At 42.5% G+C, this 20,004-nt stretch overlaps 1 protein-coding gene and 1 long non-coding RNA gene across 19 annotated transcripts in view; one reads left to right on the forward strand and one right to left on the reverse strand.

Annotated features, from left to right (window-relative positions):
• The window catches only part of LOC306645778, a 548,414-nt gene that overhangs the window by 263,151 nt on the left and 265,259 nt on the right, over positions 1-20,004 (forward strand). The gene's annotated exons all lie outside the window — the stretch shown is intronic.
• Positions 1-20,004, reverse strand: part of DENND1A (DENN domain containing 1A) — a 512,257-nt gene that overhangs the window by 169,675 nt on the left and 322,578 nt on the right. For all 18 annotated transcript variants that reach the window (XM_079113744.1, XM_079113747.1, XM_079113755.1 and 15 more), the window contains one exon: positions 7,450-7,551. In XM_079113744.1, coding sequence (XP_078969870.1) covers positions 7,450-7,551 — 102 coding nt within the window. The remainder of the gene's footprint in view (positions 1-7,449; positions 7,552-20,004) is intronic.

Consider the following 20,004-nt stretch of genomic DNA (forward strand, 5'->3'; position numbering starts at 1 on the left):
CTTTATATGTTGCTGGATTCAATTGACCAACATACTGTTAAATTTTTGCATCTGTATTTATGAGGCATATTAGCTTATGTTTTCTTTTCTTATAAATTCTTTGCTTTTCACGTCAGGGTAATGCTAACCTCACAGAATAAGCTGAGAGGTGTTCCTTTACCTCTATTTTCTGAAAAAGTTTGTATAAGATTGTACTAGTTTGTCTTAAATATATGATAAAATTAGCCAGTGAAGATATCTGGACCTGAAATTTTCTTTGTGGGCAAGTTTTAATTATAAATTCCAAAAATTAATAGAAATTATGCTACTTTTGAAAAATCCTTTAGTCATTTTCTGTAATTTGTATATTTGAAGGAGTCTGTTCATTTCTTCTAACTTGTCAAAATTATAGACAAAAAGACATTCATAATACCCCTGTATTTTCTTTTGTGTGTGTGTGTGTGTGTGTGTGTGTGTGTGTGTGTGTGTGTGTATGGTACCATGGATTGAGTCCAGGGACTCTCCACCACTGAGGTACACCCCTAACCCCTTTTGTTTTGAGACTGGGTCTCACTGAGTTGCCCAGGCTTGAATTTGCAATCCTCCTGCCTCAGCCTCCAGAGTCACTGGGATTATAAGCATGCATCACTGTGCCCAGTATCCTTTTTAGCTGTTTTTTAAAAAGCCTTTTATTTTGGATTGTTTTTAGATTTACAGAAAGTTCCAAAGGTTTACAAAAAGTATTGTATGTTCTGCACTCATTTTCAGTTTCCTCTCATTCATCTTGTCCCACCACTGGAAATTTGTCAAAGCTAAGAAACTGAAGTTGGTATGTTATTAACTGAACTCTAGTCTCTATTGTGATTTTTCCAATTTTCCCAGTAAAGTCGTTTTTTCTATCTCAGGATTCGATCCAGATTTAGTTGTTATATCTCCTTATTCTCCTCTAATCTATGACTGTTTCTCAGTCTTTCCTTTGCTGTTTTTTATAACCTGGTTGTTTTGAGACTTATTGGTCAGGTAGCCTGTAGAATTTCCCCAAATTTGAGTTTATTTGAAGTTTCTGTCATGATTAGAATAGGATTTTGAAAAGAATGTGGCAGAGGTGAAGTATCCTCATCACATGACATCAGAGGTTACATGACAGTCACATGACCTTCCTGGTGATATTAAACTTGATTGCCTGGGTAAGGTAGTGGCTGTGTGTTTCCCCACTAAAGTTACTATTTCTTCCTTTACATAATTTATTTTTATAAGTAAAACAATAAGTCCAGTCCACATCCAAGTGTAAGTTCTCTCCTGGAAAGAAGAGAATTTATAGATATTTAACTTTTTCTAGGAGGAAGCTTTGTCTCTTCTCTCTACCAACTCTCTTGATTAGTGATTCAGATTCATCTATCTGAATTTTTATATTTGAAGTAGAATTCCAATAGACAGCATTGGGTCTTTGCTTTTTAAAAACCTCTTTAATTAGAGTATTTAGATGATGTATACTAAATGTAATAATCGAGAGATAAAAAAATCTATCATCTTGCTAACTTTTCTATATGTTTTACTTGTGTTTGGTTCCCTTATTTTTTTCTACAAGAAATTCTTTGGACCTTCAAAAGCAGCTTATTACATATATGAAGACATAACACAGACACATATATCCCACTTTTTTCTTAGTGGTTTCTCTAAGATTAATAATATATATTTTTAACAATACAGTGTACCTTCAACTGGGTGCAGTGGCACATGTCTATAATGCCAGTTACTAGGGTGATTGAGGCAGAAAATCACAAATTTGAAGCCAGTCTGGGCAACCTGTCTCAAAATTAAAAAATGAGGTTTACCGATAAAGTGCCCTGGATTCAACCCCAGTTCTCAAAAAAAAAAAAAAAAAAAGTTTTCAATATTATACTAGTTTATATATAATGTAAGGACTTTTAATTAAACAGCATAATTCTGTTCTCCACCCCACCCTCTCCTTTGTACTACTGTTGTCATATATTTTACTTCTATTTATGAAAGAACACATAATACATCAGTATTATTATTATTATTACTACTATATACTGGATTGAACCTAGGAGCACTTAACCACTAAGCCATATCCCCAGTCCTTTGAAAATTTTGAGACAGGGTCTCACTAGGTTGTTTACAGTCTTGCTAAGTTGCTAAGACTGGCTTCAAACCTGCGATCCTCCTGCCTCAGCCTCCCTAGCTGCTGGGATTACAGGTGTGTGCCACTCTGACCAGCTCATCAGTATTATTTTTCCTTTAAATATTCACCTATCTTCTATAGAAATTAAAAATGAGACAGTAATTTTCTCATATTTAGCTACATATTTCTTGTTCTTTTCACTCTTATCATTTAAGTTTCTCTGTGGTATCAATTTTTTTTTTCCCACCTGAAGAACTTCCTTTGATATTTCTTATAGCTCAGGTATGCTGACAATTATTTCTCTCACTTTTTATTTGTCTGAAAAAAGTCTTAATTTGGCTTTCCTTTTGAAGTATATTTTCACTGTACACAGAGTTCTAGGTTGACCAAAATTTTCTACCATCACTTAAGTATCATTCCATTATCTTCTGATGTACATAGTTTTAGACAAGAAGTCTGCTGTGATTACTTATTTCTCTAATATTTTTTCTCTAGATAATTTTAAACTTTTCATCACTGGTTTTGAGTAATTATGATGTACCTTTGTGTGGTCTTTATTTAATTTTTTTTGAGTTCCTTATGCTTGAGGTTCATTGAGCTTCTTAGAACTTTGAGTTTATTATTTTCATCAAAAAATTTAAAAATTCACCTTCCTCATCTGCTGGGACTCCAATTACATGCATGTTAGTCCTCTTGAGACTGTGATATGGGTCACTGAGGTTCTGTTCATTTTTTTCAGTCTTCTTTCTTTCTCAGCTTCATACTAGACAGTTTTTATTGCTATGTCTTCAAGTTCATTTTTCTTTTATTCTGAAGTGTCTCATTGCCTCCTAATTCCAGAAGTGATTTTCTTTTTATTTGGGGTATTATATTTTTCCCTTTAGATGTTCCATTTTATTCTTTATATATCTTGTATTTCTCTCATTTAGTTGAAGTCTTTCTTTAAATCCAAGGACATATTTACAATCTTTATACTACCTGTTTCAAGTTCCTTGTCTGCTGATTCTACCATATCTGTCATTTTTGGGTCTGCTTATATTGACTAATTTTTCTTGTTACATTCCTGACTCTCAACATGTGTTGTACTTTTAAAATAGGATGGTAGGTACTCATAATGTCATGAGCTGAGTGCTGGGTTTGTTGTCTTCTTTTAAAAGGGATTGAAGTTTGTTTTGACAAGCAGTTAAATTTTCTTGCACATTAGGTTGATTCCTTCAAGACTTTAGAAACGGACGTGTTTCAAACTTTTTTTTTTTTTTTTTTTGGGTCTGGTGATTGAATCGAGGGGTGCTTTGCCATTGATTCACATCCCCAGAACTTTTTATTTTTTATTTTGAAACAGGATCTAGCTAAGTTGCTTAGGACCTGCAAAGTTGTTGAGGCTGGCCTTGATCTTGTGATCCTCCTGTCTCAGACCCTTAAGTCATTGGGATTACTTAAAACTTTTTATTGAAGTTTAACAGAACAACATAAAAAATAACTCACCATAATTTAAAAAATTATGTCCAGCTTGAATTCTTCCCCACGTAACAGGCACTCAGTTCAAAAGCCAGCATATTACCAGTACTCCTAAAGCCCTCTCTTCAGGTTTTTGAGTCTTGATTTTATGTATTGTTTGGGCAGAGATAAAACAATGTTTACTCTAGAGTTAATTTAGACCTACTACCAAGTCATAGTGGGTCTCTAGTGCTTATCTTCATTGATCAACCAGGTCTCTTTACTCTGACTGGTCTGAATCTGAATGATTCCTAGGCTTGTATGAACTCTGGGAATAGTTCATTGTGTAGATTCCTATTAGGAGTTTCACTCTCCACATGGGGAGATTAGTCTTCAGCATATCAGTCAATTCAGATTTCTGAAACTTTTTTTGCGATGTTGCTCCCTCCTGTCTAGTACTCTTACTCACAAACTCAGATCTTTAACCTTTTAACTCAGCAAGAGTGTTGTACTTTGCTGGGGATCCCTCCCCTGCTTTCTGGTACCAGGCATCTGGAAAATGCCTCAAGGCAGAAAGCCAGAGGAATGATAAGCCTCACATCACTTGTTTCCTCTCATTCTGGGATCACAGCTCTGAATGGCCTGTTATCCAATCTGTCTGTCCAGAATTTTAATAGTTAATGATACTAAGATTAATCCATTTCCAATTGTTATATCATGGCTAGAAGCAGAACCAAGACCTCTTTTAATAAAATTTCCAGCATAGATGCCATGTTTTGCAAGATTTCATCTACCAAAATAACCCAACCCATATGTGCTTTCCATCCTTCCATCTATCTATTTAGTGGTTGCTAGATCTTTGGGAAACAAGGATTGGTCTGGGTTCTCAAAAAATGACAATTCAAAGGGAAAACCAGAAATGGGTAATAGATCAGTGCAATTACACAAGCTATACAAAGGGTTTTGTCAAAAGATATGGTCAAATCACTTGCAGAGGTCAAGGTAAGTTTTTAGCATAATGTTTAGAGAAGGTCTTGCAGAATGAGTAAGAGATTAAAGGTTGGGACAGGATATTTTGAACAAAAGAAACTGTATGCAAAGTATGAAGCAATGGAACAACACATAAGTTTGGGAGAACTACTAACATAGAGTTAGAAGAAGGAGGGGAGAGAGCTAAAGCTATGAAAAAACAATCAAATAGAAACCCCAGGGACATTATATCATGAAGCAGGGCTTTAAATGCTGGGCTCATCATCATTCCCAACTTGTACTTTCTTGTTAACCACCACCTAGAGTGATCACAGGATGGAGATTTTGATTATATACATTGAATTCTTAAAACAACCTAATGAAGAAATGAAGGCTCAGGGAGCTTCAGTAATTTTGCCCCAAATCACATGGCCAGGATTTAAACATAGGTCTGTTTGATTCCAAAGCAAACAAAGCAAAATTGCCTTGAATCTGCAGGCAATGGGAAGTTATGGGAGGATATTTTGTCTTTAGAAGTTTTTTCAGATTATGTTCATTAATGGAGTAGTTTCAAGTGGGAGGGATATATAGTTTAATTTTTGATTTTAGAAAGGTCACTCTGGCACACCTGGAAGGACTGAAGGGAGGAGAGTGGGATTAGATGAACCAGTTTGTAGACTGCTGGCAATAGTGCAGGAGAGAAGAAAGAGGGTGCATCAGGTGACATTTAGGAGGGTTGGGAAAGAAGACGTAAACTGGCAAAAAATTTAAGTTCAATCTTTTGGCAGCTCTGGCAAAAGGTGAGATTGTAAGGTCAACTGTGGACACGCTAATATGCTGAAAGTACCAGGTCTTGTGTCAAAGATGAGATAGGATCTCTCCTCTTGTAAAGTTCATGTAGCATTCTAGAATCGAACTTATGAATTCCACTGAAATAGTAGGTGCCTTATGGACCACATTCCCACAAACCATGTGCTGGGAACCACTGCTGTAAAATATTCTCAACTCCCCTTCAAACCAGCTTGAAGATAGGAAGACCCATGTGCCGAGGCACAGACTGTCACGAACTAGAGGGTATTAGTGGTCTCCCAACTTGCTTGTAATTATCAATGACTATTTTATTTAAAAATGCAGGTACCATTTATCGACCACTGACAACATATGAGCACTGTACTAAGTGATGGGCAAACATTATTTTTAACACAACAATCCTCAGAGCACTCTTGGCACCTCTCCTGTAGAGTGGAAACTGAAGTGCTGAGAGAGAAAATAACTTGAGTTCCTCTGCTTCCCTGAGACAGCCTCAATGATCATTGAAAAGGAAACTTGGAATCTGCCATCTTTGGGAGGACTCCATTAAACGCTCCCAAATTTTGTTACTTTCTCCCCTGAGCCTTTCCATGTCTGGTTTCCATTTTCCTGTGGTCCCTGTTGTGCCACACTGTGATGTACATATAATTTACATGTCTGCTTCCCCTCACTGGAATGTACTCTGTGGAGTCTGCCTCCTTTTTGCCTGTGCAGAGTCAGAGTAGTGCAGATGGGGTCAGTTGGAGCACTGCACAGGTTCTGAGCTGACAGTCACTCATCCTGTTCTGTGCAGAGCCCTTGGTCATTTTTTGCAGCTGATATGCCTCACAGTCACTTCCCACATTCACTTGGCAGTTGCAAAGTCCCTGCCTGAGATAGCCATAGCATACAGAGGAGTTTGACCAGGGAAAGGGAACAGGGTAGGTTCCATGCCCTCAAGAGCTGGGCTCACATATTGGCTCCACTTCCCGCCAGCTCTGTGGGTTTAGTGGGAGTGGGGAAGAGACCTTCCTCAGAGAGGTGCACAGAGGAAAAGAGAGGTCAATGACAAGGACTTAGCATAGCACTTAGTGAGCAATAGGTCAATAATAGTAGCCATTGTTCACTGATGTTGCAAAGGAAACATCTTTTATAGCACACAAATAACATCCCATCCCAAATCTCACTGGAAAGTAAAAGTAGAGAAGTTTGAAATTCAAACTTACAAGTTATAAGTCATTCATTAACTCACAGTAATCCCTTCAGAAAAGCACAGTGCAGTAAGGGCTCCTGACAGATGGAGCATCACTGCCCATGTCAAACACTCACCCTACCAGACACAAACCTAGCCTGATCTGCTGCACAGGGCCAGCAACATGGGCTTCTTTCAGTCTGGAAGCCAGAAGAATGTATGGATATTCTGGCACGTGGGAACCACAGAAGGAAGACCAGGAACAACAAGACCACCCTTGCCTATGAGGCCTGATCCTCCTTCGGGTAGACTATGGTGGAGACAAGTCAACTTTCACAGCTGCCACAGGATACAAGAACTTAAGGTACGGTATGGCCAGATGTCAACTGGTAAACATGGCAGTCAGTCACCTTCAGTTCTACAGAATCTACATTCTGTCTAGGTCTGAGGTAAGAGATCTAGGGGACACGTAGCCACATTCAGAGCACTGATACAGTGATACCTGCTATGGGGGGAAGTGGCTATGCTTAGCTATAGTCCAGGAAAAATGTAGGTTTGAATTACTGCACACTGCTCATGCTGAAAACCCTCCTACCCACTGTCTGGGTGTCACTCAGGATGCTACCCTGCTCTCTAGAGATGATGATGCTAGGGAAGGGTGGCATCTCCCCTTCCTAGGTTCCCAAAGAAGAGAAGCTACTAAGACTCTGAAATCACTTCACAGACTTTCAGATGAAAGTACTCAGAGTAAAACGAGACTCAAAGCATAAACCATCTCACAACTTTCTACACTGTTCCAGAGAATACAGAGAAGTAAACCACAGTTCTTAGCCACAGGAAAACCAAAGCTGTCTTCTCTCCTCCCCTACACTCTAAGTCATGTTCATTTCCATGGCACAAGCAAGCAGGAGTCAGACCACAAGAGCTCATTACCCACCACATCATTTGGAAGGCTCTGGAGGTCATCAAAGGGGGTTTCCAGGGTGTTGGTATCCACATTCAGGATCACGACATCATCCAGGGCCATGTTTCTGACCTTCTGCAAGTAAACAAAATCCAGAAGAGAGAGTCATTGAAATGCCACCAGGACATAGATATTTCCCCTTCGCCCTCTCCAGGGAGGGGAATAGGGAAGAAAGTGACATTTGACCAAAGCTTACCCTCTGGCAGCTCAATGCTAGGTGGTTCACATTTGTTGTTCATTTAACTCCCACAAAAACTCTTGAGCTTGCATGTCACCCCAGTCCCAGGAATGAAGCGAGTTTCACTCAGGCTAACTAACACGCCCCAGATCTCATAGCTAGGAAGGGAAAGATTATACCCTATCAATGTTTTCTTTGTGCACACGCATGTGCACGAGTGCACTTTTTAAAACACAAGCTGAAGGTCTAAAGCTCTGGCCCCAGGAATGCAGACATACAGAGAGTCATACTCAATCCATTCCGCTCATTTACGCAAAGTGACCTGCCCGTCTCTCCTTTAGATCTCATCATTCTTGGGCATGGAAGATGGCATGTGACCTAGTAGAACATGTTCATGTTTCTCTTGAACATGAAGTCGGAAGATCACACTTTCAATCTGATTCCATTTTCCATAGAAACCCAGTTACTAATGGCTTTGACCACAAGTCACTCTTTTAGTGGTATCGTAGGAACGATGAGGGAGACTCAGGTCTTCTAGAAGAGGTACTTGGTGAGGGGAGGGGGATGAAGGGATGATACAGAGTCCCTCATCTAGCAGCAACTACTCATAATCTGTGACATCAAGACATTGTGGGGTCTGAGTTTTTATTGTTCAATCCCACTGTTAAACCACTGTTAGAATCCATTTTCATCTTTCTCCTGCCTGCCTACCACCATTCAGTCCTCCTCCCCATCATATATCAAACTTGCTGCTCACAGGTTTGAAACTTCAGAACACTATTTTATTTTGCCCTACGTAGAAAGACTATTAGTTGTCATTCAAACTGGGACATTTGTGGATGTAAAAGACAGCATATCACACCAGGGTCACAGGAAGAAGATGGAACATACAGTAACCCTACATGTAAGGGATTGATTTCATTATTAATTCCTCTTTGAGTGCACCACACACGAATGTGCAGGGATGCACTGCCCAGGAGGCCTGGCCAGCAAGGCCTGAATTGAAGGTGCCAACATGTGCCTGCAGAGGCCCTGGCTGGGGTGGAGGTGGGGAACATATCTAATTCACCTAGAGCACTTAAATGGGCTGGCACCAGACCCAGATGTCTGATGGTGTGAAAGTCCATTTGCTAATGCTCTGGAAATGGCCAATTAAAATGTACAATTAATACTTATTAGACTCTGCAAGTGGATTGTTATTGTTCATAACTTGAGGAAAAGTTCAGATAAGTGAGATAAGTGGCAAAAGGTAGAACAGCACTGGGTACCTCTACGGCCCATGTTCTCTGCACGGCATATCTACCCCCTTGTCACCAGACACCCTCAGTAAGACTGAGGTCAGCTCTCTCACTGGAACCCCAGCACCCCTTTGCCTACCTCCCCCTGCTGGGCTCATCTGTTAAGCCTGCTTCAGTGGCTGACGAAGTGATCCACGCTTGGTAAGTGCTCATGTTGGCTGATATTTAAACTCTAATCCCTAGGATACCACTTGGTACCTAAATAAATATTTTGAGATTCTTCCCAGCAGGAGGTGGAACCATGCTGGTCAGAAGACTTCTCAGGTTGAAAATAAACTCCCAGGCAACCCTTTCACTTATGACCAGAGCCTCTAACTCCTTGTGTTATTGACTGACTCCTCTGGGCCACTGGGGCCAGTCCACGAACCCATCGATCAACCTGGAAACACCTGCCAAGTCCTTACCATGAGATCCACAGAGGATAGCCACAATCACCTACCTGTTTATTCTCCCGGCCAAACCCCAATATGCATATTAACTGCTGCCTCAGGTCAACAGTTATCAGCAAATAGTGAAGGGGTTGATAGTAATATAAACACTGAATGTTCTATAGCACTTTTGTCTTATAAAGTATAATCCCTATTTCACGGAGGAGAACATCAAGACTCAGTGAGCTGTCCACCATTCCTTAGCTGCCTTACTCTGCCAGCAACCCAGAGGGTTGAAGGCCTCACAGTGTGCCAGTAGGAAGTTACACAGCATGAACAACCATTTTTTCCACTGGGTTACATTTCGGAGCTTATGAAGGATCATTGCACAATGTTCTCATTTCTACCAGTAAAGCGGGTGGTGAGATATCACCATTCCCAGTTCCAAGATGGGAAACTGAGGCTCCAGGAAGTGCAACAACTTGCCCAAGGCTGTGTGCTGCTAACTGGCTTCTTCATCTGAGAAGCTGGAAGAGTTGTGGTGACTGCCCTCCTTCCCTCACATTCCTCTGGGCTGCTGTGAGGACAGGGCCGCAGTGCCAAGCCACAGTATGGCTTACCATTTAGTGGCTCTTATTGTTACTTAACACACATGATAGCTACAGACAGTCAGAAGAGCTGAAGTGGTGAAAGCCTAAGGGCAAAAATGCTCTGGCCTCTTGGTGGTAACTACTTGCCTCTCACTTTGAAGGCTGCAGGAACAGAATCAGAGGCAGTAGAGGACGCCAGACCTCGAGGACTAAAAGGGTGCCCAAGCACCTGGCATCACCTATTTGCCTCATCTGACCTCCCAAACAGTCCCACACAGAAGGGGGCAGGAGGCAGTGACCACTGGAGAGAAGCAGCAGGGGCTGAAAGGCCTTGTGAATGGATGTTGATTCTGGACCAGAATTGGGTCTTGTTTCTCTGTCCCCAGAGAGGCCCCTGGAGCACAGATCAGCCCTTGTGGACTCTCCACGGCTAGGCTGGGGCAGGCTTTTGATTTCTTCCCACCCACTCCTGGCTGGAGGACTTGCCGGCTAAGCTGTGTGGAGTGTTTACTTTTTCAACAATGGCAGCAGGCTAAAGAAGAGGAAAAAACCTGGCCCTTTTTTCAGATTTAGCGGGCCAAGGTCCCCTTAGTAACCAAAATGCCCCTAGCACCAGGCTCCAGGCAGGAGCTGCAGTGGCACAGTTTCCTCTTGCAGGACAATGCTGCCCTCTTGGTGGCAAGGCCTCTCCAAAGGGGCTGGCATGGGTTCAAGGGCCTTCCTGAAGCTCAGTGTTCCCAAGGAAAGAATCAGAGGCCAGTTTGGCTGGATGGTGCCCTGTCCCTGAAAGACTCAAGGCAACAAGGAGAAGGAAGAAAAGCAAGAAAAACTCACTGGGACTGTGGGGAGGGGAGCACTGGAGGAGAAGGAAGCTGGATGACTACTGGGTACCAGCGCATTTCATCTAAACCGTGCTGTGAGGGAGATACTACCGTGTTCCTGGTAAAGGTGAGGAACTGGCGGCTCAGAGAGGCAAGCAAATTGCCCAAAGCCACATAGTGAATAGCAGCAGAGCTGGCTTCGAACACAGTCTGATTCTAAAGCTTACCCCTCCCTAAAGAGATCCTAAATCCTTTGCTTGGGCTTCAGAATGAGTAGCTGTGAGGTGCATGCAGTTATATGAACACTCTCAAGACCTGGTGTCTCTTCTGCAAAATCACACCTGCCTTTTGTATCAGAAACATCACACAAACCTACTGCAAAAAAAGGAAAGACATGCTGGGTGCTATGGTACACACCTGCAGTTCCAGCTTCTCGGGAGGCTTGAGGCAGGAGGAACACAAGTTCAAAGCCAGCCTGGGCAACTTAGCAAGACCCTATCTCAAAATACAATTTTAAAAAGGGCTGGGGATGTAGCTCAAGGGTAGAGTGCTTTGTGGAGCATTTGCTAAGCCCTGGGTTCCAACCCCAGTACTGCAAAAGAAAGAAAGGAAGGAAGGAGGTGGGGGCAGGGGGAGGGAAAGATGATTTAAAAAATTACTATTCCCCTAGTCCCTTCGATTGGAGACAATAGCGTATTTTCTCTCACGCTCCTCCCTCCCTGCCTTTAAAAACACAAGTTGGAATCATTCTTATTGCTCCTTCTGATTTTCTCACTGATTGCAGTATAAGCAATGCTCCACTCCATTCAAAGCTTTATGGAGATCATTACTAATTGCTACAGGGCGCTCCACTGCATGAAGACAAACTCAGCCAAGCCCCTTTGGTTGAATGTTATTTCCAGCTTTAAAGATTCTATATAATATTGTCATGAAATCTGTAGGCATAAAGCTTTGTACTTCAGGATGGATTCCTAGAAGTGGAATTTAGTTTCCACTTCTTAAAAAGTGTCCCTCTCAAATTCGACTTTGAGAGAGATATCTTTACTTCCAATTATTTTAAAGTCATTTTATCCACAGCTTGTGTTTCCTACTCTAAGTGAAGAAAAATCAGCAAAGACACGAGCAGATGTCAAAATAGTCCTCCAAAAATCCTACCCAATTAAAACACTTACTAGTACCGCAGCACACCGAGACAGCTCTCCGGTAGCTTGTCCCACCAACACATTCCCTCTCTTTTTAGTTACAACATATGCCAAAGCTCCTGCCAGCTGCAAACCCTTCCCCCACCAGGCTCTATAAGCTTTTTCTCAGAATGAAGGAAAAAAAAATACTGACATGCACACCGGGTTTCCAAATGGCATTTCTTACACAGAGAAACACACAAAAATGGCATCTTCCCATCAATATTGTTCATCAAAAATGTCTTGCCCTGTAAGCTTTGTCGCCTGGTCTTAGTTTGACCCCTATCTTTGGGGCCAGGGAAGGCAAAATGCAAAGTATGAGAGGTGCTCCGCTGCAGCTGAGAGGACACTGGTTACGAGTTAGGGGTTGCCTCCGGCTTGCCCTCACCCAGCGGGAGTCTCATGCAGTGTACTCGACCTCACACACCTTTCAGGTTTTCATCCATGAAATGGGGATCAATTATCGACCCTACCTCACAGGGTTGTTGTGAGGTTTAGAGAAGCTAATGTACTTAAAAGATTCAGCATGAGGGGAGTGGCACACGCCTGTAATCTCAGAGGCTCGGGAAGCTGAGGCAGGAGGATTGTGAGTTCAAAGCCAGCCTCAGCAACTTAGCGAGGCTCCAAGCAACTCAGTGAGACCCTAAATAAAATACAAAAAAGGGCTGGGGATGTGGTTCAGTGACTAAGTGCCCTTGAGTTCAATTCCCAGTATCCCCCACCCCCGCAAAAAAGAATTCAGCACTTGTCCCAGAACACCCATAACAGGTACTAAGTGAACAGCGGCTCCCTCCCTGTCTGCCTCCTTTCCTCTGATGGTCCCTAGAGCTTAGCTGTGGCTCACCTAAAAACTTGTGGGTAAAACTTGTGGGTCTGGAGTTACTTGTGTGAGTACTTGGTTTCTTTTGTAGTCTTTGGGCTTCTTGGGATCAAGGAGCTAGATCTCTGTACATTCAGCTTCTACCCCAATATTTGGCTCAGCGGAAGCAATTCATGAATGAATGCATGAATGAATGAATGAGAGGGAGCAGAACCAGAGGAAAACAGCATGGACCCAGAAGCTAGTCTGAGTTCTAATTAATCTCCACCCTTTACCAGCAATACAAACTTGGGCAGGTCACTTAATCTTACCATGCCTCAGTTTCCTCTTCTGTCGACTGAGATAACAGAACCTACCTTACAGGTAAATTTTTTAAGTACTTATAGTAGTGCCGGGCACATGGGAAGTGCAAAGTTAGTGTCTATGTAAAGAAAAAAAAAAAAAAACAAAAAACAAAAAACAAGTGATCTTTTGGGGTGACAGGAATATTCTATATATTTATTGTGGTGGTAGTTTCATGAGAATTATAACTGTCAAAATTCATTTGCTCATTCACTTCAAATGAATGGTCTATTGTGCTTAAATCCACCTCAATGAAGCTGATAAACACATTAGTACTATGTCCAGAACACTGAACAAAATCACAACAGACCTGAAAACATAAAGAAAGCATGGATGAAGGTGAATGACAAAGCAACTCTCCCCAGGGACATCACCCGAAGTGCATCTGATTTGTGGACGTTTGGCTCTCTACCCACTTCCTTGTCTAGCTCAGGACTGTTAAAAAACTATTTTCATTTTATACCTTCTTAGGACAAACATAAAAATCCAATGTCTCTAGAGTTCCTGATATTCTTCCTTACTCAAGGTGGGGTCTGTATGAGGATAACTCTACTTCTGGTGTCCCCTAAAGCCAAGATGATTTTATACAATCTTACTTTCTAGAGTTCATTGTGTGAAAACAATGATGTTTCTTCCCTAAAATATTAAATAACGTTGGCTACATTCATTTAAACCATGCCGGCCTGCACATAGGTGAGGATGACTTTGCCTATCAAGAGAAGGGATTTGACAGCTAGTGACGAAAGGCAGGACTCTGAGTCAGGCCATAGAATAAAGGGCAAGCGTTGGCCCCGGTAATTTGATGCAGGAGCTCCCAGGAGTTCCTGGCTGGGAAGCCCAGTGTGTGCGAGGCCCTGGCTGCCATCCTCAGCACGGCTCCTACCTCTGCCTGCTCTCACAGACTGTGCAGCTGAGGGCAGGGCTTCTCAACTAGGGTAAAGGTTTTGGGGTCAGTGAGGAGCCAGAACCCAGTGAACTTATTCTGTGGCCTTACACCAGGAACCCCTCCAGGACAAAGTCATATCCTACTTGTCTCCAGTGCCCAGCACAGAGCCTGATGCAAGCCACATGCTCATTAGCTGGAGAATGAGTGAAATGACGGGCTGGATCCCCTCCACTGGGAGGCCGGCCTTGCAGCAGATGTCAACTTAAGCCCAGACGGTCAACGTAAGACCAACGTAAGCAAATTGGAATCTGTTCAAGGAAGTGTGAGGGGAATAACAATAATGATGGCAATGATAACAATGATGTAAAATTATCATGATTAATTACTGTAGAATTAATTCACAGTGGACACAGAAAGTAAGATAGGCATTCACATGGTGATTAAGACCATGAGTTCTAGAACGAAGCTGTCAGATTCAAGCCTTGCCTCTGCACTGTGTAACCTCCAGCAAGTTCTTTCCTTCTAAGCCTCAGTTTTCTTATCTATGAAATGGGGACAGTGCTGCACAGTTGTGCTATGAGGATTTAGTGAAGTGATATGTATGAGGAATTTAGCACAATACCTGATTGCACTAAGTAATCAATAAATGTTGGGCTATTAAAAGCAAGTTACCATGTTTGTAATTAGATGGTTATGTCAATAAAGTGAATAGGGTTCTGAGATGAAGAATTCAAACAACTGACTTTGAGAGCAAAATTAGAAGCTAACGAGACTGTACTTTTATAATATTTGCTATTAAAATGTAGATTACCATCAACCTTTTGTTCCTTTCCTGGTATGTCTCATATAAGCAAATTCTCTGAGGTCAGGCTGCCTGAGTCTGTATGTAGCTCAGTGGCAGAGTGCTTGCCTAGCATGTGCGAGGCCCTGGATTCTACCCCCAGCACTGGGGGGAATAATAAGTTCATTCCTCTGAGAGAGGCATAAATTACGTGGCTCCTGACACCATGTCTGACATCCTCCCAAGTATGACTTTGGCAGCTTTTTTTTTTGAAAAGCAGGAAATGCAGTTGCAATTAAACCAAAAGCTACATCTTAATAGTTTATTAATAAAACTCTATACTGAATGACAACTGCTGGGTTTCATGCAGTTGATTTTCTGCAAAGTCTACTCCTATGGTCACAGAACAGTCCAAGCCACAGCTGACTTTGCAAGGGACCTGCCCTTGCCAGAAGTTGTGTTCCATACTCGCACCCACCTCTTACTGACAGCTCATGGCTACAACATAATAGCCACTAGTTGCTGCGTTCCTCTCACAGCCCCACTATTAATGAATCAGTTATCCTAATTCTCACAGCACCCCCATAGAGAAAGAGGGATACCGAGGGTCAGGGAGGCAACAGCCTGACTAAAGTCATGTGGCTAAAGAAGCAGTGGAACTAAGCACTGACTCAGCTGGATAGCAATGCCTCTGTACTTCCCAATGCACCACATATTTGTACTATTTCAATCTGCAACTGTAACAGGCCTCTTTTGGGCACACACAGATGAATCAAGTCCTGTAGTACTTCGATGTCTGGCCTACACTCCTTACAATTCCCAAAGAAGAGAGGGTCTCCTTCTGAATATCATACCCATTTGATGGATGAGAAAACTGAGGCTAAAGAAATTAAATAATTTGCCCATGCTGTTAGATTGTGTCAGAGAAAGGATTTGAATCCAGTTCCAAGAGCCAGTGTTCCTTCCATTCTAGGGTACATGTGAAATGTGCTCAAATGCATGCGCATACATATGAGCACATAACAAAGAACAGCTTGGGGAGCTGGTGGCCTCCTAGAAGGAAAGGAAAGAGAAATCAGAAGGAAAAGTGGAAAGGATGGGAAGGGGAAAGGCACACATTCAGGGACTCTAAACTCTTTATTCCCTCCTGAAATCTAGGGTACATACAGATGAAGAGTGACATTTTCCTTCCCTGCCTCCGGCCCCAAAGGTCACTAAGCTGCCAAGCGGTTGATAAACGTAGTGGCTTTTCTTTGGAGCCAGGAGTCACTGATTTGCTCCTTCCTGCCCCACAAAATTAAAATCTAAGCCCAACAGTTCAGAGGAGAGCTGAAAACACCATGGAATTTCCTAGTGTGCTTTAAACAGAAACAGAAGCTTGGCAGGGGAGGGAAACAGGGTAAACGCCTCCCAGGCCAGGCCAGGCCAGGCGGCATCCACTCTTCACAAGCTAATAAGCACTGACACTCATTAACAGGTCTAGAGATTGTCAAGCCAGGTCAGCAAAGGGCCTTTTTTCCAAAAATCTCCTTTCTTGGCAGCCACTACCAGGTATTCATTCACTCAGCATTTGGTCACTCATGTATCAGTCAGTCATTTACATCAACTTTAGGCTGGCTCTTAAGGACACAGGGATGATTAAACCATGATCTTTGAACCACAGGGGTTCCCAGTCTCCTTGTGGATAGGGCATAGATACATCTGAGGATGGGCACAGATATAGGTAGTGGAAAAGACCTGACCCCAGAAAAGCATCTCCACACACACAGAGCTTGCCTAATTCCCTCCTCCGGATGGTTCTGGGTCCAGGGACAGCAGGTCCCAAGGTTTGTGTCCTGGCTTTGCACTCACAAACTAGATAGCTTTAAATGTAAGGATCATCAATTTCCCTCTCTGTGGACCAGAGGTCATATCCTTACTTCCAGGACTACTGATGACACCGGAGCAAGCGTTTCCTCTAGATGGGGTCATCGGGTAGGGGCTCCTCAATGCCAAGCCTCCCTCTATGAGATGGGTTCCACCAGTTCTCTCAGTGGTCCACTCTACAAGTCAACCCAACACAGCCCCTCCATCCAGCCAGGGCAGAGGGCAAGGCTATTTGTGCCTCTGACTCTGCCAGTGTTTTGCCTCAAACTGCAGCTGCCCACCTACTGCTGGAGACTCAGTGTTCCCTTGTGTAAAAGAGGATGCAGAAGGCGTCATCCTTCTCCCCAGTGTTGCGAAGCACAAATGAGGGACCAGACGGCCGAGCGCTTGGTGAGACGTGAAGCACGCCCCAGACGCAGCTCACCACGACTGTCTCCAGCCCACTACATCACCCGCTCTTTAAGAAAACCTTCCAACTACTCCTGCTCCTGCTCAGAGGGCCATCTCTGAGTCCTAAGCCAAGTGCAACAGACAACAGATAGGATGGCCCTCAATTAAAACCTGTTTAGAGATATTTCTTCTGGTTTCATATGTGGCACCACTTTTTCCTTAAAATAACTGCTTTAATCCACTATTTTCACATTTGTGCAGTAACACCACTATAGAGTTTTAAAACTACCATATTTTAAAATATATTATTTAAAAATATCTTCAAAGCAACCTCAAGGAATAGGCATCATTATCTACATTTTACAGAAGAACAAAATGAAGCTGTAAGAGGCCAAGTAACTTGCTCCAGGTCCTTGGGTGAAAACAGCTGTAACCTGGGTCTAGGACTCTTCTCCTTTTCTGTGGAGCAGCACAGAGATAGTGCTGAGCACATACTAAGGACAGAAGCCATGTCACATATTTCTCTTCTCACCTCTATGAATACAGAGTGCTTAATATGCAATAGCAAGCAGACCCTCAAAGTAGGGCCAGTATAATACTTTTTGTTTGCATACACTAAAACACTGCATACAATAACTGGGCATGAGTCCTGGTTAGACTGTTAGCTGTGTGATTTTGGATAAGCCACTTCTCTGTGCCTAAATTTCATCATCTATAAAATAGGGTGGCCACTACCACAGCACAGACTTTTGGTGAAAATTAAATGCACGCAATGTGTCTGGCAGTGGTTCAAAATAGTACCCATCCAATTTGGAAACAATGAGACTTGAATTTGAGAGCTTCACTGGGAGTGTAAGGGGATGTAGATTCCCTGGTTCCAAAAAGGTTTGGGGTCACCCTATAATAAAAATGGGGCCTCCCTCTACCCACACAGCTGCCACTTGCCATCATTCATCCATCACTAAGCACAGCAAACCCCAACTCCCATCTCCACCTGCCTTTTATTTGAAATGTCAATTTTTAAAGAGTGGAGAGGTTGGAGACCCAATTTAACAAGCACGCTGAAACATTGTTTATTGCCTCCATAAACATGGCTTAGTGAGAATTACGGACTTAATCAGAGTGAACTTATCTCCCGGTGAAAAGGAACACTTTAAATTTCAGAAATGGCACCTTCACTGTGAAAATCTCTTAACTTTTCAAACAAACTACAGGGGGTCTTAAACATATGGGCAGTAAAGGGGCAGCCATTACTGTGATTTGTCTTGCCCGGGAGCCAAGGGCCCCTGAAGATCCATAACAACTTTAGGATCTAGGAAAAATATTTGGAAAATCATATTCAGGAGACATGTCTCTAAAAACACCCAAAAGATCTGCCAAGTGGGAAGAAAGACCTGTCTGGATGCTGGGGGCTTCCCAGAAGAAAGGACCCCCGGTCATTAGAGTGGGGTTGTTTAATAAACAGCGGCACAGGCACAGCTCACCTCTCCTTCCTGTGAGGAGGAGGAAGCATTTAGCAAGAGGGAAGATGTTGGTAACCTGCTTTTCATAGGAGAAGTGCTCTGGGGATCCAAAAGGTTGCTAGATAGTTGGTGTGTAGGTCTTTTCTTCTTCTTCTTCTTCTTCTTCTTCTTCTTCTTCTTCTTCTTCTTCTTCTTCTTCTTCTTTTTGTTTTGTTAAAACAACAACAACAATTCCTGGGGATAAGGTTCTGTGGACCCCAAATTCCTAACTAGGGTTTCATTATGGCTGCTCCGATCATTCTAGGAAAGGCTTTCGTAAGACGCTCCCATATTGTGCAGAATGTATCAGCCTGGCAGCCAGAGGCAGGAAAGGCAGCAGATATAAAATTTTATTATTCCAATGCCCCAGTAGCAGCCAGGAGGCCTTAATGAAATTGCCAAGATTTACAATCTGAGGCAATGATTGCACAGACAGATATGGTTAAGGGAGCTGTGCCCTCTGACCTTTCAACCCTTTGATCCTCACACGGCAGGTGGCCTGGGGCCCCCTCCTGGGCATCTTCCCTCTCTTCCAACACCGCCCAACCTTGATGTGCAATGAGCCTGACCCTACACAGGTGATGCTCACGGTGCTGATCACCAGCAGCTGCTGCTAATGGAATGGTCAGTCACTTGCCTTGAGATTCTCACTCTGAGGTGGGTGGGTGCAGATACACAGTGTCCAAATGGTGCCCAAATGAGGTTCAATGAATCGGCCCCTGACTCCAGTTGCTTAGCAATGTAGAATGATCCTTATAAATGAACTCTTGTCTCCTCCAATTTATACTTTGAATTTAGAAAAATCACCTTTTAAAACTCAATCATGAATCTAACAACAACAAAAAAAACCAACCCCTAAGTCCTAAATGTATCTCTCAGAACTTCCCCAAAACCATGTGCAGCAAATTTATACCAACGAAAATCAAAACAATTTTTGGAAACCTAAAATTGACTGTTTTCAGTTCCATGAAATTTCATTTAAAAAACCCCATATGCCAAAATGTCCAAATTCTCTTATTTTTAAAAATTGGGATGACTTCCAAAAATCATAGCTATCTTTTTCTTTCTTTCTTTCTTTTTTTTTCCTTCCTCTTCTAAAGCTAGGGATGGGTAATGTGCATATGTACTTATCAAGCTTCATAATTTAACCCGTTCCATCAGTACAAAATATTTGTAGTCAAATGCTGAAGAGAAAGGATAGAGATTTATTGCCACTGAATCTTCAAAACAATTAACTCCTAGGCCCCAAAGTTTAACAGATATTCGGCTAAGGAAGTATTCAGGAGTAGGCAGCCCCGATCTACACCTTTTAGCTTTTGTTAGATACTATGTGTATGGAGGGAAGTATTTTTAGGCAGGGCATATAAACCACTCTATGGGATGCTGGTAACTTCCATCCACAAACAAAACTTTAAAGCACTGTTGATCATGTTTAAGAAAGGCCTCAAGCCAATGACTATGTTTCTATACAAACATAGGATGGTGGTCCCAAGTTTTATCTTCAA

The sequence above is a fragment of the Sciurus vulgaris genome (genome assembly GCF_902686455.1).
Source record: "Sciurus vulgaris genome assembly, chromosome: 15".
In the NCBI taxonomy this organism is placed as follows: domain Eukaryota; kingdom Metazoa; phylum Chordata; class Mammalia; order Rodentia; family Sciuridae; genus Sciurus; species Sciurus vulgaris.